Source organism: Parasteatoda tepidariorum, chromosome 12, assembly GCF_982258835.1.
Source record: "Parasteatoda tepidariorum strain Cologne lab strain chromosome 12, Ptep-v5.0, whole genome shotgun sequence".
Classification (NCBI taxonomy): Eukaryota; Metazoa; Arthropoda; class Arachnida; order Araneae; family Theridiidae; genus Parasteatoda; species Parasteatoda tepidariorum.
Genome location: NC_141766.1, coordinates 5,022,141 through 5,040,410, shown reverse-complemented (window position 1 = coordinate 5,040,410; position 18,270 = coordinate 5,022,141). Strand labels below are relative to the sequence as shown.

The 18,270-nt window shown below is 29.4% G+C and overlaps 1 protein-coding gene across 1 annotated transcript in view; it reads right to left on the bottom strand.

Moving 5' to 3' along the window:
• Slip1 (SLo interacting protein 1) overlaps positions 1-2,118 on the bottom strand; it is a 98,909-nt gene extending 96,791 nt beyond the window's left edge. Inside the window, exon 1 of the mRNA XM_071188133.2 lies at positions 1,822-2,118. Coding sequence (XP_071044234.1) covers positions 1,822-1,920 — 99 coding nt within the window. The 5' untranslated portion in view covers positions 1,921-2,118. The remainder of the gene's footprint in view (positions 1-1,821) is intronic.
• Positions 2,119-18,270: the final 16,152 nt, after the last annotated feature.

Here is an 18,270-nt window from a genome sequence, read left to right as displayed (position 1 = left end):
TATTTACTTATAAACAAAACTAGAATGTTAATGATAAATGAATTTCTTTTTTTCTTTTTCATTTCTTGCAATTTTTTTCGTCATTTTTTTTCTTCATATTTTAGATTTTTTAACGTTTTTTAAAAATCTTTTTATGAAGTTTGAATTCTAATTTTAATTTTTAAGGCACATTTACTAGTGAATTAATTTTTTCTTCATATACAATTTCAAATTTTGCATTAAATTTAGTTATTTTAAATTTACTCAAATAACGAATATTGATGTCAAACATAGTTTTTCAATATATAAGAATTTGCTTTTGAACAAAAGACAATCTTTTATAAAAATACAATTCTGATGCATTGCAACTAAGATGATATTTCAACTAAGAATTAATAATTTCTCATTTCTCTTTATCAGGTAAATATTGTCATTTTATTTCATTTATAAATTACTTATTTATGGTGATTATTATCTCGATTTTTATTGAATGCTAACTGCAATGTATAATTTTATTTAAAGTTTATATAAAACATATTTTCAAACATTTTTACGGACATTATTTTTCCTTTTCAAGTTATCTTTTGTAAGATTTTTGAAGTTTCCGTTACATTTTTTATTTATTTATGTATTTATTTTCTGTTTTTGCATTTTTGTATTTTTAAGGAAATTTTTTAAGAGTTCATCAACATCGTAACCGTCATCGCTTTTAAACATGCTGCATGAATTCTATTCTAATTAAAACTGCTGCCTCTCTTTGATGTAAAATTTAGCAATCATAAAATACTTTATTTAAAAGTTGTTCCAATAATTTGATACATTGAAAAGAAAAATTAGCGACTTATTCCTTATCTTTTATTTTAAAACCTAAATATTGATCAATCAAGCTCAATTATATTAAATATTTGAAAATGTAAGATCTGTCTAACCATAATATAAGTTATTGATGATTAATTTTGAGATTTAATTTTAATTATAATATTTTATTATTAAATAAATCATTTTAAAAACTTAATTTAATATTTTTAAAAGTTTTAAATTATTGAAAATTGTTATTGACTTTACAATGTTATTAATTATTTGAAAGAAAAGGAAAAAAAGCATACGAAAAATCTTATATATGCTCAACTATAATATAAATAGGAAATTTAATATTGTAGCTTAAAAAGGAAATTTCGTCATTTATTTCTAATAATAGTTTTTTCCAAAAAAATAAATAATTTAAATTAACAAATTATTTGGTTTATTTTATTTGAAAATTTTTTGAATTATTATAAATTATTATGGAGTTTACGATATTATGAATTATTTGAAAACAAATTAATTGAAATGTATTAAAAATCTTGTATCTATCTGTAATAAAATTTAGAAATGTAATATTATAGCTTAATAATTAACTCTAGCAATTTTTTTGAATAATAATATTTTTTATAATAAATAATTTTCATAATAAATAATAACTAAGCGAATTGCTGACATACTTTTATTTGAAAATGTTTTAAATCAATAAAATTGTTATTGGGGTTACATTTTTTTAATAATTTAAAAGGAAATAATGAAAATATATGACTTATTTTAGTTATGTCTAACTATAATATAAATTGGAAAATTTAATATCACAACTTAAAAATCAGCTCCTGTTACTCATTTTTAAACAAATTGTTAACTTATTTTTGTTTGAAAAAGTTTTGCGCATAACTATGTATTACCCGCGCATCTTGAAAAAAAAAAATAATAATAAATGAAAGAAATAAAGGCAACATTGCAGCCGTGTTTTTCTTCAGTAAAAATATGTCCGAAGTAGTTCTTCTTTCTAAGAAATATAAAAATTTAATAGTTTACCTTTTCTGAAGCTGTAACATAGGATAAAGACCAAAGTCTGGCACAACAAAATAAAGCAGGACATGGAAATATTTTTTTCCTTTCCTGTTTGTTTGACATCTTATTTGAAGATGTCAACAAAATATAGTTCTTATGTTACTGTAAATTATTAAACTCTATTTTTCTTTGAAAGAAAAATAATTCTTCACAAATACCAAATATTACCGCACGATGTTGAGCGAGTTCCATTTGTTAATAGAGGAAACCATGTGGAGTAAAATTGTAGTTACGATTGTTTTCACTAAGCATGTTCTCACTGGCGACAAATACGAAAAAGTCGCCAAACCTTAGAGGGAAATAACGCCACAAATATCTTTTTTTCTCAGATATCTTACGTGCGGACGTATCTTATTTCACCCTTGTGTAATCGTTCACTCTACTCTTCCCCTTTCTTCTTCTTGTCCTGGTAAAAAAAATAGTAAAATAAACAAATATTTCATCCACTTTTACCAATTATTAATTTAAAAATGCATACTTATCATTCGAAATTCTAATAACTCTAAAAAAAAAATTTCATTTTTGTTAGAAATTATTAAATTATCTAAATCTCAAGAAATTTTTTATTTATTTTTTAATTTTTTTTTTGTAATTAGAACGAACAGTGAAGAACCAATAGCTAAAATAAATAAATAAAATTATTAGCCTAAAAAACTTCTGTTCTAATACTAATACTTAACATGTACAAGATCAAAGATATTTATTTCACATTTTACGTATTTCGTCACGTATTTAAAATTTCTTCAGCAAATAATTAATTTAAAACTCGCTTATCCAAAAATAGTTTCATGAAAATAGCATCATAAAAAATGATTTTAATAATTATTTCTTATTTTTTGTTGCTTTATTTGCAAAAATCGAAATAATTTTCATTTCTAAGTTTTTCTGTTTTTTACGTTCAAAAGAATGTAAGACATCAATCATAAACTATATAATTTTAAATAACGAAGTCTAAAATTTGAAAGAAGTCAGTCAAATGTAAAAATACGAGAATATAATAGTCTTAAGAAACGAAAATGTAAAAATACGACTTTTATAAAAAAATTTATAACTCATGAATTATTCGACAGATTCCTCCATACTTTAGTATCTTGTCACTTAAAATTGCATAGTTAAAAAATATATAAAAATTTGCATACCTAATATTTCACCAAAAAAAATTGCGAAAAACTACTATAATTAGTTTTTGTATGGAATTCACGAGTCTTATAATTCTGCGCAAGAAGCTCTTAGTTCACTTGAAAAGCTCCTGGAATGAGATGAAATGCGCAAAAAGTGAAACTAATAAACTCAAACTTTCTACCCCTCTCTAGGCTAAGCAATCGGGCCATAACCACATTGCAGCTCCCCCCCCCCCAAGAATCCAAAAATATTCCTAAGGTAAAGGCGTGTTTATTCAGATGGGCATCACTACATTTTATAAAATTTAGTGATATTTATAATTAATTATTGATATTTAGTGATATTTATAATTATTTATAATTAATTTTATAAAATCGGATAAACTGAAATTTATCATTATTAAACTATGTAACGGATTTTTTACTCACCAATTAGTAATTTTTTAACTATTAATAAATAAAATATTAAATAATTATTAAAAATTACTTTTTGCACGGCATCATCTTAACTAACCTTTATTTTTTTAATAGAGTGTCAAACATTTTCAGTTCGCTTAAAAAGTTTTCGAGATATGACGAAAGTAAAATTAAGTGGAAGGGGTCCAAACTTGCGACAGCTCTCTTGGACAAACTATTAAGGCCATATTTTCCATATTGCGGCTAACCAATATCTCCTAGAAAAGAGAAGGCCTCAGCACCAATTACCATAAACAAAAAATTTGGTCCTTTAGTAGTCCAAACGTAATGACATCTTTCGTTTTTACCACCACTGCGCAGCTCTGTAGCCTTAACGTAGTGACATCTTTCTTATTTTTCATCCACTGCGCAGTTTATGTTCATTACGTTGGACAACTAAATTCATCCGTGCTGAGGCTTTCTTTCTTCTAGCAGGGGTTGGGCTAACCCGCGTATTTGAGTAACAGGAATCCAAATCTGTCGAAAGAGTGGTATGTTTGTTCTGAGAAAGTACATTTTTGAGTCCGATTTCGTAACTTAAAGTTTCGCCTGTAATAATTAATTAACATATTTTAGGTCATGCCCTTGAGCCATTGAAATTGAGAGCTAGTACGTGAAAATCCGAACATTGGATCAAAAGTTATTCAGAGTGTTCAGTTTTTTATTATTTTTATTTTTATTTTATTGTTTTTTTTCCATTATTTATATCATTGTTTATTTTTTCATTATTTATTTATTTGCTCATTGTACATTGATCTAAGAAGTAATAAAGTAAATTACTATCGAATTTAGAGTTACTTGATTACTGTTTTTACAAAAGCTATAAGAACAGTTTTTTCCTTTCCTCTCCTATTGTTTTTTTTTTTCGTACAACTTGCAAAATGTTAACCTGAATCATGTTTGGACCAAAGACTCTTTCATAGCAGCTGGTTCTGACTCAATTAGCAATGAGTGTGTCCCTAAACAATCATAAAAAATAATCGTAGTTAATGTGGCTAAATAACGCTGATTAAACACAGTTTTACATATTAGAGGCTACATTTAAGACCTTATTAACGTCTCATTAATATCCATATTTTGTCTACTATGAAAAATGAGAAGTACAAAATTAATACTTTTTCGTACTTAAACGAGAATTAACTCACGATCAAGATGGCAATTTTCAAACTTAATAACTTACTCCTAAAAGTCAATATGCAAATATGCAACAAAACAAAAAAATGGAGGTGGCCCAATCAAAGTGTCAGCAAAATGATAGCTACTTTCCTCTAATTACTTACTGAAAATAAAACTAAGTTCTGCTCATTATTCATCTTTAGACGTACGAATACATAGCAGCTAAAGGTCATTAGCCTACTGTTTAAAATTTTTGATATGCTAAATTCCATGTTGAAAAAAAAAAGCTTTAACTCCATAAATTAAGACGAAAACTAATGTTTTCTTATATAAATTATATAAGAGGATGCCTCCCTCTGTCGCTCACCAGCCCCCGGAACTTTCAGCGTAATTCTTTTCAGATCACTTCGTGATCTGAACTCGGACCACTCGCTCATTTCACCTGTTTTAAAGTTAAAACAACATACAAACGTTTAAAAATTGAAAATAAAACTAGGAATACATATTTATGATAATTCAAACCGAAAAAGCATCATGTCAATTTTTTTTCAATATTGTTTTTCTTTTCATTTTCCCCGACTTTAAATAAGTTTAAGTTATTAAAAACAATGAAAATAAATACATAAATAACATTAAAACATTCGTAAGTTCATAATAAAAAAAATTTAAATCAAAATGCCTATAAGAAAATTCTAATTGAAAAATGCTGAACGTTAACTTAGTTCTTCTGACTCAGTGATTCCCAACCTTTTTCGGCCTATCGCCTCCCTCTAGATGTGGACTCTCACCCATCACCCCCCCCTCCCATTCCCAATTTCTCCCTAAATGTTGACTGCCATCTATCGCTCTTCTCTTTTTCTTTTTCTTTCTTTTTCTTTTCTTTTTTGCTTAAAAAAACCATGAGATTTCACTAATAAACATCGATAATACTGAATTTTGCAGTTTTTTTTTTCCTTCTTTATTTTTCAAAAGGAACAGATATTTGAAGAAAAATAATTAAAACAAGAGTACATAATTTTTTTTTTAAATCGGAATCTGTAAAAACTGAAAACGTTGTTAATTGAAAACTCTATTGCTCATTTTTACATTGACTGCCTTGTGAATTCAGTTAAATCATGAATGTTCATCATATATTCAACCTATCTCTTAGTTCTGAGAAGATCTGGAAGACAGATTCAACCCGAAGTATGACGAGAAAGTTCATAAACTTACTCGTAATTCTTTGCCTGAACTATAAACGATCGGTTTCGTATAAGTTTTCAATTTCGATATCCGCTTGCCTGACTTAGATAAAATGAAAAACTTTCTGCGAACACAAAATCTCAACTAAAACAACTTTCTGTACGCATTGATTAACTCTTATAAGTAGTTTCAACCCTTTCGTTATTCCGCCTCTATTTGGCGAAATTTGTTTCAAAATTACACATTTTTTTAAAAAAAAAATTATTTTATGAAACTTTATATTGATTCCTACCACAGGGATGAGTTTGATTAAAAAAAAGCTAAAAATAGAAGCCCAAAAATGCTGTGTGCAAAAACACGTTTTAAACAATTAGAGAAATGTCTGGAGAAAAAAAAATTTCCAATCCCCACCTGTGTTAACATCCGTCGATTCAGGCATTTACAGGGCGATTTTGTTGACCTCTCTTTCAGGGGCACAATATTAGGTGGGCCAACGTTGCTCCCACAGTACGGACAGATAGTACAGAGAAGGAAAGAACATCCATGCCTTACCCGGGATTCGAACCGAGAACCTTTCTGATGCAAGGACAGTTCCCTGCCCTTCACAGGCCGGTCTGCATGCCTGAAAATTAAGCAAGAAAAAGTGTATGTAGGAAGCATTGATCCACAGAATGTTATCAACGGTTTTCTAAAAATATCAATGTGAATTTTTTTTTCTCCATTTATTTAAAACTTGTGAACATGAATATCAAAGTGTGATTTTTTTTAAATCACGCGAATCTCGATATTTAATTTTAAAATTGTATGAATACGAATCACGATGTTTGATAGTGAAATCGTATAGATAGGAATCTCGATATTTAATTTTAATCTCGCATGAATACGAATCTCGATGTTTAATTGTGAATTAATATTGATACGAATCTCGATATTGACTTTAAAATCGCATGAATACAAATTTCAATATTTGACTTTAAAATCGCGTAAATACAAATTCCGTTGTATAATTTTTAAATCACTTGAACACGAATCATAATATTGGCTTTTTTACGCGATATATGATATAATATGGGGAAAATACGAAACACGATGTGTGATTTTAAATCAAGTGAATGTAATTTTAAATCGTGTTTGCATAAGTGAAATAAAGCATGAAAACGAATAATTTATCGTTCTCGGAAATTTGAAAACGATGAACTTTCTTCGAAAAGGCGGATTTTATTTTTAATTAATTTGAAAAAAAAAATGCAGACGACACTCACCCAGCATGCCTGAAAGTGAAATGCAAAAAATTCGCGGGAGAAGTGCGAAGCAGCGAAAAAAATTCTCTATGAAAGCGACCTGAGCGTTAGGATACGGTAATTTTGATGGTTTTTCTTCCCTTTTCTTTGTAAAACTAAAAAAAATTACAGCACTTGAGACGAATTTTCCACGAACGGTGTTCGTATACTATACACAACTGTCGCCTGGCTTTTAATTGTTGTTCTTATCTATTCTCTTTTGAATATTCATAGACCCGGATATCGCCCCATGGAGGGGAGAAATAGATCACCACTTAGGTGTCACAAACAACTCTTCTAACTCAAAGTAAACAAAATACAGATTTTAATTTATGATTAAAAAAATATAAGGAATAATGCTAACGTTTCACCATATATATCGTTTAATCAAATATTATTGAATCGAATGATAATTTATACAGGAGTCGTAATTCTGTAAAAAGTGAAAGCAATTTTTCAAAACCTATGTGTAATGCTGACCACATTGCCACAATTCACCTCACCAAATTGCGATGGGATGTCTTCCGATCATCCCCTGCAGGGATGCTTCCCAGATTGTCGCCAATAGCCCGTTGTGCAGCTCTACCTACTTTATTTTTGTAAACTAAAACATGAATTTTTTGAGGAAAAAAAATAATTAATTCAAATTTTAATAATGATCAGCATTTTCTTTACTGACTGTCTATAAATTTTAAAAAAGACACATTAAAAATAATTTAAATAAGTTTATGTTTAGGTTTGGGAAAGGGTACTCCTATACATTATTAGGGCAAGATCTTCTTACAAAAGCACGTAATAAACATACAAAGGCATATAATCCAGAGTTGTAGTGAAAGGGAAAGAATGGCATATCCCCACTGACTGATCCCATTTTTATCTGATATTGCAGTTGTTTTTATTAATTGTATTAATTATAAGCATATATTTAAATTTTAAATTGAATGCATAAGTAAATATTTCGTATTACTTAACTTTTCATTAATGTTAAATAATGTTATGAATTTAAAATAATTGAGAAAAACCTTATTTTAATGTGGTTATAATTTGTGGTAAAAATTTTAAACCAAACGCATTTAGAAAAAAAAATTATTATTATTCTGCGAAATAAAATAAAAATAAAATGTTAGATTTTTTCGGGTGCCTCTACTAAAAATTTGCTACTAATTTTTGACTAATTTATCATTATAACTGAAACGTATGCTAGTTATATATTTATTTCACTAATATTAAAAAAAATATTCAAGTTTTGACAATTATCAGTATTTTCTCTACTTGTTTTTGATTAATCGAGAAAACTCATTTGAAATATTCTAAATAAATGTAAATATATTTATATTTTGAGTTTTGAAAATGATTAGCAAATCAATTTATTAAGAGTGATTTTAAATAAATACGGTTTAAACAACCATGATTTCCTTAGTGGCATTTTTTCTTGATTAATTCTTGTTGACTTCTCGTTTTGTGTCCGCCAAAGTTATTTGCATAATTTGATTTTGTTTACATTCAGATTTGCATAGCATGAAGACCTTAACCGAATAAAACTCTTGTACCATTAAACTGTATATAAAATGCAAATCAGTTTATTAAAGTGAACCAAAAAGCATTAAATTCTAATGTATTGAGCAACGTTAAGTGAAGTTTTAGCAGTAAGGAAAAAGTCTCGAAGACTTTATCCAGTGTTTAATGGATTCCTCTAAACAATTCACATCTTTAAATAAGACCCTCAAAGTCTAACATTTAGGAAATTAAATATATTTATACGAAAATTCCTATTTCCTAATGAAACAAAAAATTCTCTTAAAAGAAATTAACTATTTTGCATATGATAACTAAGAATCTGAGTGATTTTTCATCTTCATAAAATATTAAACAAAATGTGATAATTAAATCATTCATTCTTATAAGTGATTTATGAAATGAATTCTACTGAAAATTAATTCTACTTCCAATTATATAACCACAATTTTCGTATTTTTTAAATAACTATTTAATTACTATCTTTGAATGTTTTTTATTTAAGGAATCGAATGTTAAAATATTACGGAATCGAATGATTGAATCTAGTTACCATGTCGAGGTTGTTAACATTTTTAAAACTTTTATAAAATTAAAAAAATGTTTTTTCAAATGCTTTTTGCTCACAACCATAAAATTTTAGATTTGGTAACTCGGTAAAATAGAACACAAAAGTGAGTAAAAAGAATTAAAAAATATTAATTAGTTACTGAATAAATAAAGAAATAGATTTCATAAACTTTTCAACATTGAAGAAGTGTCAACATGGAGAAGGCATCTTTTTGAGTTTTATTTTATTTTATATATCCGTCATTAAACAGACGACCCAATTTTGGGTTTACGACTACTAATGTTCAACTCAGTAACCTTGTAATTTGAAATCACTACCTATTTTAAACCACTACGTATTTACGTACTTTGTCTATAGAATACATACATGTTCCTGTTCCTACATAACACCGATAAATAGTCATTTTATTTTTTTATTAAAAGAAAATAAACACAATATGTGTACTATTTAACTAATTCGTAACTTAAAAAGATTTCTAAAGGGTGTTCCGTAAAGACTGCCTATATGGTATGTGTTTTTTGGATCCTTATTAAAAATTGAAATAAAAAATTATGCTGATTGGCATTCGCAAATAGTTGAGGAATGAACAAAAACGCTTTCGAAAAACGCTGACAAATCTCAGTACAGGTTTGTAAATGTATTAAATAGCAAGACAGGTTTGATAGTTGTAGGAAGCAGAACAGAGTTGAAAGCCATTATTTAAATTCCATTTAAAAATAAAATCAAATCTTTATTATTAATTATTATTTGCAGTATTAAAATACTTCAAATTTAATTTAGATTGTTATTTATTATTATTATGAAGACTCAACATTTTTGTTCTTCTTTTCATTGGTATAAAAACTGTCATTTTGAAGATCTTGTTTAAGTACCGAATTCTAAATTAAAAGCATACTTTTATTCATCTTATATCGTCGGAATCTAATTCGCAAACTTACCTTATCATCAAAGACATGAAATCTCCCCAGATGGCGTATTCGAGCGTTGTGATCGCGAATTGCTCCATTGCCAATAAAAAAAATTTGCATGTTTTTCAATTCTCTTTTGAAATTAATAGATAATAATTTTAATCAAGAAGGAATTAAAATCAAATTTTTCTAAACAAAGTTGCGATAGTTGCTAAGTATAATTAAGAAATTAACTGCCCTCCTTTCAATTAAATTTGAATAAAATGTATAAAAAAATTCAAAGTCTCATTTACTAGAATCATTTTTTTGAAACTATAAATATAATTTTTGTAATCCTTATGATAAAAATATTATTGTGACAGAAAAAAATGTGAATTTGTCTCAATTTAGAGAGAATTTATTAGGTTTAAGACTTTTGAATTGAAAAGTCATTAAAATTTTTGATCTGATTGATTATTGAGTAAAATTACATTATAGTTGTTTTCTTTTTATTTTCATAGCTTTTTAAGTGCTTCTTTACATGATTCTGAAAAACTAATAATTGAATAGTATTTTCAACTATTATATTTGTATTTAAAAGCATAATCATTTTTAATAATTATATTTAAACTTATGCAACCTCTATTATTGTAACTGAGTAATTCCACAGTTAATCAGCCAATAAAAATAAAAAAATTATTTTGATCAAGAATTGAGATTTTAATAATTTTTGTAATGTTTATTAAACTTGCTTCTGAGAAGATATTTTTTGCATTTTGCAAATTTGTTTTCGAGTTATATTTTTAAAAATTGTTGAAGTTTTAGAAAAATATTAAATTTTATAATTTTTAAACAACTGTAACCTGCAGAATTGAACTTTATCTTATTTTTATTTATTTTTAATGTCCTTTTATGGAATATTTAACATGGTTCAATTAATTTATAAAGTATTTCTTTAAATAATTAAATTTAATTTCTTTAAATTAAAAATCGAAATTTTTAATATTTATGAAAATAGTGTTTTATTTAACTTTTTTTATCCAAATTTTAATAGAGTACTGCTACAGGATCGTAAGAAGAGAAAAAATTTCTAGTTAACAATGATATAAATCATGTAGTAACATGAATTAAAAGCAATTAAGTACTTCTTTTTTTTTACGAAGTTTGCTGCATGGTATGCCATTTCTAAACTAGAAAATATTTTTTTCCTTATTATCGCGAAGGAATACCATCTTACTTAGCACACACGCTTTTAAAGAAAGTTAAGAAAAAAAATTCAGAAAACTAAAAACTTCAACTTCGAATTTTTTAAATTTATTTTCTAAGAAAATTATTTTCATACAGCTGAGCCATTCTGCATATTTTAAAAAATTCCATTAAAAACTCAGTAAGATAGCATAAAATAACTTTTCAGGTCAATTTTTTCTAACATAATTAAAAACTGCAAAAAAATTTAAATGGTTCGTGATTTTTTTTTAAACAACATACGCTGTAAAGAAGCTAGAGCGAAATGCAACGGTTTAGCAATTGCTTCTAACTGTTTGTGATCCGTCTCAATAATTACTGGCTTATCGCAAATATAGTCATAAAATTTTTTGCGGCCTTTTAACATAGTAAGAGCTTTTTTTTCGATTTGCGAGTATCTTTGTTAAGCAGGAATGAATGCTTCCATGGAATGAGCAACTGATTGACTCCCCTCAAAAGTCCAGTAGCGTAAGAACTTGCCTCCACAGACAGAACTACTGGTTTATTTACGTCATAATATGCTAACTTTGGAGTACTTTGCAATGCTTCTTTCACACGAGGAAAATCATTTTCTTGATCAGATGACCATCCCCAAATAACATTTTTCTGAAATAGTCTACGCAAAGGCTCTGAAATAGTCTAATATTAGGAATGAATTTAGAAAAATAATTCACCACGCCAATAAACTTTTGTAATTCAGAAACACAAGCTGGAGCTAGCATGAAATCATCACCTATTTTTATAGCATAAAGGCGCATATAAACATCAATGATGTCATCTCTATTCACGTGAGCATTAACAGCTCCACGTGGAAAGACATACAGGTCTGTGTCCCCACTCCAAAGGAATACCACTCCACAAATAAACACTGCCTCCTCGGAATGCATCTATTTCATACATGTTTGATGGATGATACTTGGTTCCAGATTCTCTTCAAATCATACAACGCTTAATATTGCTTTGGAGACTGAACCTGAACTCATCTAAAAAGGGAACAGCCCTCCACATTGGTCAGCTGTCCAGTGAACATGTTGCGGTGCAGACCTAAAATGTTCCCTTTTATAGCATGACGAGAACGGCACGCAACAAACCACGTTCGTGAAGTCTCCTGCGTACTGTAGACAAGGACACTAATCTCCCGGTGATGGCTATATTAAGAGAAGATTAAAGTTAATTCGATGTTGCGGCTTTAATCCTTCGTGCACATAACGATAAATATTGGCCATCGTTGGGCGTAGCATCTGGCTGCCATTGGCTGAACTTTCTGCCTGCCGAAACTGTGGTTAGAATTGTTACCTAAGTCTATGAAAGACAGAAGGACTCCCATTTAGCCATCTGCTACTTATATCTGACTTTAACCTGCCTTTTTTCTTCCAATCGATCTATATCGCAGCTCTTCGGACTAATGATGCCTAGAGGTCAATGTTACAAATTGTCTATCTCAAATTTCTGATTTCAGAAACAGCGAAATTCGCGGGCTTGCGATGAAACATACAATTTTATGCTCATTGCAGTTGACACCATTCCATTTGCAACGCCATTAATTTATCTGTTTGTCTTATTAAATTTGCTTGAAAGGATGCCATCTGATAGAAAGAAGTTAATAATCGGGTTATGATTACCAGCCTCTGGTATTAACTCTTTATCCAGTATCTTGTTAAAATCTGCTGTTTTGAGTTTAGGGCGTCTCCAAAGAAACTTGCATTTAGTTGGCAGATAAATTCATGTACTGTGTCTAATTTTAGATCTCTTCTCAGAGCTTCGTTCTTGATGTAGAGCGGAGCCCTAGTCAATCTTCTAATGATTTTATTTTGTACTGCATTTATTCTTTTAATTTGGGTAGAAGTGATGCAATTCTAGGCAGAGCTTGCATATGTAATGATAGGCCTTATGTGTGTTATATAAAGGAGCCTTTTGAGGTTTAAGGGCAAATTAGAGTTGTGGTTCAAAATCGGTCTTAGACTTGATTAGGCTGCCGTGGCTCTGTTGCAGACTTTCTCTATATGGTTATTCCATGTTAGCCTGATGTTTATTGTTAGTCCAAGGTAGTCTGCTTTTGTGACTCTTGGAATAGTATTGTTGAATTGAATGACATTATCTGTGATTTGTTTATTTTTCTTTTACCTTCTGATCACTAGTAGTTGAGATTTATCTGTATTGATAGAGATTATATTACAAGCGCACCAGTCCTCTATAGCTGGGATATAGTCATTTAGCTTCTTTACAGCATGATTTGGGTTTACTGATCTTGTAGCTAGTGCTGTATCGTCAGCGTAGAATGCAATTAGATAATTTATATTTCCTTCTTCTACCGGGAAATCATGAGTATATATGAGGTAGAGTACCGGTGCGAGTATACTCCCTTGTGGGACTCCAGCTCTAATTTGTCTTTTATCTGATAATTTATTGCTAGGTTTAACTTGAAAAATTCTATTGCTGAGATAAGAGTTGACAATGTGAATTAAGTCTGGAAGCTTATTTTTAATTAGCTTGGTGATTAGCCCTGAATGCCAGACGCTGTCAAAGGCTTTCGCCACGTCTAACATAAGCAGGGCTGTAGTTTCTTTCTTATGAATTCCATCACTTATGAAATTAATTATGTAGTCTATTTAGTAGGAGCCTTTCAAATATTTTGCCAAATGTCGGTAATAGGCTATTTGGCCTATGATTTTAGGCTATTCTCGAGTCCTTGCCCAGCTTAGGGAAGAGGATAATTATTGCATTTTTCCATTTATCTGGGAAAATTTTGTTTCTGATGCATGCATTATATATGCTGGTTAATTCCTGCAGTTTGTTATCTGGGAGGTATTTTGCCATTATATTGTTGATATTATCCTCACCGGGGGCTTGTCTGTTATATAACTTTCTAATGATGTTAATGATGTCAGTCTAATATATTTCTTCAACAGTGTTAACATAATTACTGTGATCATTAAAGAAGTTGTTGTAGATACTAAATGTAATTCTATCTTCATCAACATCCGAAGGTTCTTTATTGATTTGGATTTGTGATTCAATAGAGTCTGCGAAAATGTTCAATTTTTCTTCATCTTTATCTACATTTGTGTAATTGTGTAATATAGGTTTATTTACAGTTTTAGTTGTTTTTAGGCTTTTTCCCATTCGCCATATAGCTTGATCTTCTGTGCATAGGCTGGCGACTTTGTCCTGCCAGTTTTGCTCTCTATGAATTCGGCATTTTTTCTTAATTTCCTAAGTCAGTTTATTGAGTTCAGTTTTGTCATTTGGATTTTTATTTTTCTGCCATTTCTTTCTGATATAATTTTTATATCCAATTAGTTCTCTAATTTCTTGAGGTAGCCTCATATAATTGTCTTTGTTTATGCTAGTTTTTGTAGCATCATTTAAGGCTAGCTGTAGGTCATTTGTGAATTTATTTATGGCGTCGTTAATGTCTTCATTTGAGCTCAGTTCTGGGTTGTTATCCTTTGTCGTAAGTATATTTGTATAAGGGTACCAGTTCGTTTTCTTTGTGACTTTTGGAGTATCCTGTATTGTCTCTCCAAAAAGTGTGACTACAGGGACGTGATCACTTGAGATCTCCGTTAACGTGTAGCATGCCATAGGTATGCTGTGATTTACAATAAAATAGTCTAGTAAGTCTGGCTGTTTATTTGGGATGAGAGGAAAATAAGTAGGTTCCAATGGGGCCACTACTGTTATATTTAAGTTCATAATATGATTATAGAGTGTTTTGCCAGCTTTATTATTTACTCTACAGCCCCATGTTGTAGTTTTCGAATTAAAATCGCCACCAGTAATACATTTATAGTTATCTGGGCAGAGATCTTTTAGTATTTCCTTCGTGATGATATGGTGCGGCTTAGTATAAAAGACAGTAATTTTTATAGATACAAGAAACGAATGAAATAGAAATAAAAATATGACCACCGAAGCCGACGTCTTCAGGGGGTACCGACCTCGGTAGCCATTAAAAACAAAACCATTTCTATTTGAGGGAGAAGCAAATGCTTAAAAAATCTCCCTCAGTACCCCGATGGTTTTGTATAGAGGTCCATTAAAAACAAGATACATTCAAAATAATTAACAAATTAAGAAAAGAAAATCAATCAAAATCATCAGAAAAACTCACTAAGTCACAGGTCAAGCATCAACTTCAAAAGCAAGTAGAGGAAAAGAAAACACTAAAAACTGAAAAACCAACGCCCCCTATTATAATGCGCAGAAGAAGTTTAAAATGAAATGGAAAAGGTCGGGAGAAAGAAATACGTAGACAAATTAATAGAATGCTTAACTGAGGCTGCTCAGTTTAGACTAGAATTGCGCCCTGTTAAAAGAAAAAATTATATAAAAATTTAGAAACCATCAATCATTTTTTTTAATTAAAAAATTAACATTACAAAAATTAAAAGGAAAATCATTTTTACTCAAATTATTTAAAAAATTATCCACAGCTTCCCGAAAACTTTCAACTTTATTGCAAATATTCTTGATCCTAACTAATTGTGAAAAAACAAGATTTTTGAATATTTTACTACACAAATTAGTTTTAAAGTTGCAGAAAAAAATAACATTAAAATTAAAAGCTTTTCTTTTATCAAACACACCAATTTTAATAAAACTGTTAACAATATCAATTTTAAAATCTAAATATTCAATATTAAAACAATTTTCATTAGTTTTTTTCAGGACCAAATCACCAGGGTAAATACTATAAATAAAATTATAATCATCACAATTAAACAAAATCAAATCATCAATGTATCGGAAAGCATTAAGTTCTTTATGTTCAAGAAATTTAGCCTCAAAAAAATGCAAAAAAATGTTGGCAAAAGCCCCAGAAAAGGAATTACCTTGTGGAATTCCAATAATTTGCTTATAAAAATCTAAACCATTAAAAAGAACATTCTCAAAAAGATTAAACTTGCATAAATCTAACCAGTTAAACTTATCAATTTTTTCATCAAATAAATACCTGTCATAAATACCTTCACAAATCTCAATAATTTTTCCATGTGGTATACTTGTATACAAAGTTTCAAAATCAAAAGTGTTAATGCTGGAAATGTCATTATTATTAATAAAATCCAAAACTTCAACATTACTATCAATAACAATATTTTTCTCTTTTTTAATTTTAAGCAAAATAATTTTTAGAAAACTAAAAAACCTTTTTTTTGTATTTATAACCTTTTGGAGTATCCTGTATTGTCTCTCCGATAAGTGTGACTACAGGGACGTGATCACTTGAGATCTCCGTTAACGTGTAGCATGCCATAGGTATGCTGTGATTTACAATAAAATAGTCTAGTAAGTCTGGCTGTTTATTTAGGATGAGAGGAAAATAAGTAGGTTCCAATGGGGCCACTACTGTTATATTTAAGTTCATAATATGATTATAGAGTGTTTTGCCAGCTTTATTATTTACTCTACAACCCCATGTTGTAGTTTTCGAATTAAAATCGCCACCAATAATACATTTATAGTTATCTGGGCAGAGATCTTTTAGTATTTCCTTCGTGATGATATGGTGCGGCTTATTATAAAAGACAATAATTTTTATAGAGTCTTTTTTGTTGTTATGAAGTAGTATTGAAGTCTCTTCAAAGCCAACACATTTCTGATTACTATATAGGGTGGTGCTTAAACTCTTTTTGGCAAAAATTGCAGTGCCACCTCCTTTACTGTAAATTCTATCTGTTTTATAAGTATTATAGTTAGCAACAGTAAATTTATTACATGCATTAGCATGCGTTTCGGTGATAAGAGCAATATCTATATCATTTTCAAAAAGAAAGTTGGTAAATTCAGAACACTTGGTATTTAAGCTGGCTGCGTTCGACAGCATGATTTTGAAGGGTTTACAGATCATGATTGTATTTTTTGAGTTCCTCGCTTTCGATCATTTCCACTGCTTTTCCTAGTAGTGGTATAACGTTCAGTCCGTTGAGCACACTTATTATGTCATTAAGCTTATTGAAAATTTTCGTGACTTCATTTACGGTTCTGCGCATATCTGAGTTTTGTTGATTTTTTAATGCATCTGCATAACTTTTATTTTGGAAGGTTCTTATTGGTGGCTTGTTTGCCCTTTGCTTTTGGTTTGCTGCGGCGGGAAATTTTATACAGCCGCGATAATTTTCCGGGTGGTCAAGACCACAACTGCAGCCTTTAGGGCTTTGATCTTTCGTCTTTGAGCATTGTGAAGTCAGGTGATCACCCGCACATTTTACACATTTTGGTGGTAATTTACATAGGGCAACAGAGTGGTAAAACCCTTGGCGACGGTGGCATTGTGCCGGGCCAGGTCTCATCTTATAATTTTCAACTTTAATTATTAAGTTTTCTAGATAGGTGAGACTGTATATTTCTTCAAAGTTTCCCTCTCTTCTTAGGCTAACTAGGACCATTTTTAGTTCTGTTGTTTTCACCTTTATATCTCCTAGTCATTTTTGATACTCTTTCAACAGTATATCTTTGTCTTATTTGTTTATCCCTAATTTCTTCGTTGGAATACTCAGTGGGGATATTTTTCAGCACCACTCTTAGGTGTCTGCTTTCGGGTAGTCTATATGTGTAGGGGGCTGTATTATTAGCCTCTACATATTTTCTGATAGCAGTAGCTGCTTTTACTGATTTGGGTTTACTAACCATATTATCATTAGAATTTTTACATTCATAGTCCGAGATGTCTATTTTATCCATAGCTTCTTTAAATACTTTATAATTGAATTTTTCGTCTCTAATTATGATAGGAGGATTTCGAATAGCTCTTTTTGGTGCTTCGAATTCTAATTCCTCTATTTTATTGTCTCTTTCATTATTTTGAGAATCTGACTCATTATTTTCAACCACAGTGATTTTATCGTCTATTGTAGCTAATATGTTTGCTTCTTTAGAGTTATTTTTCTCGGGAGAAACTTTTCTCTTTCCTTTCATTCTATTAGGAATTGTTTCTTCTATGATCATACTATCATTGCTTTCTATTTCAATTTCTTCAGTAGCAAGTATGCTAAATTTATTTCCAAGTGGGATAGTTATCTCTTTCTCTCTGTTAT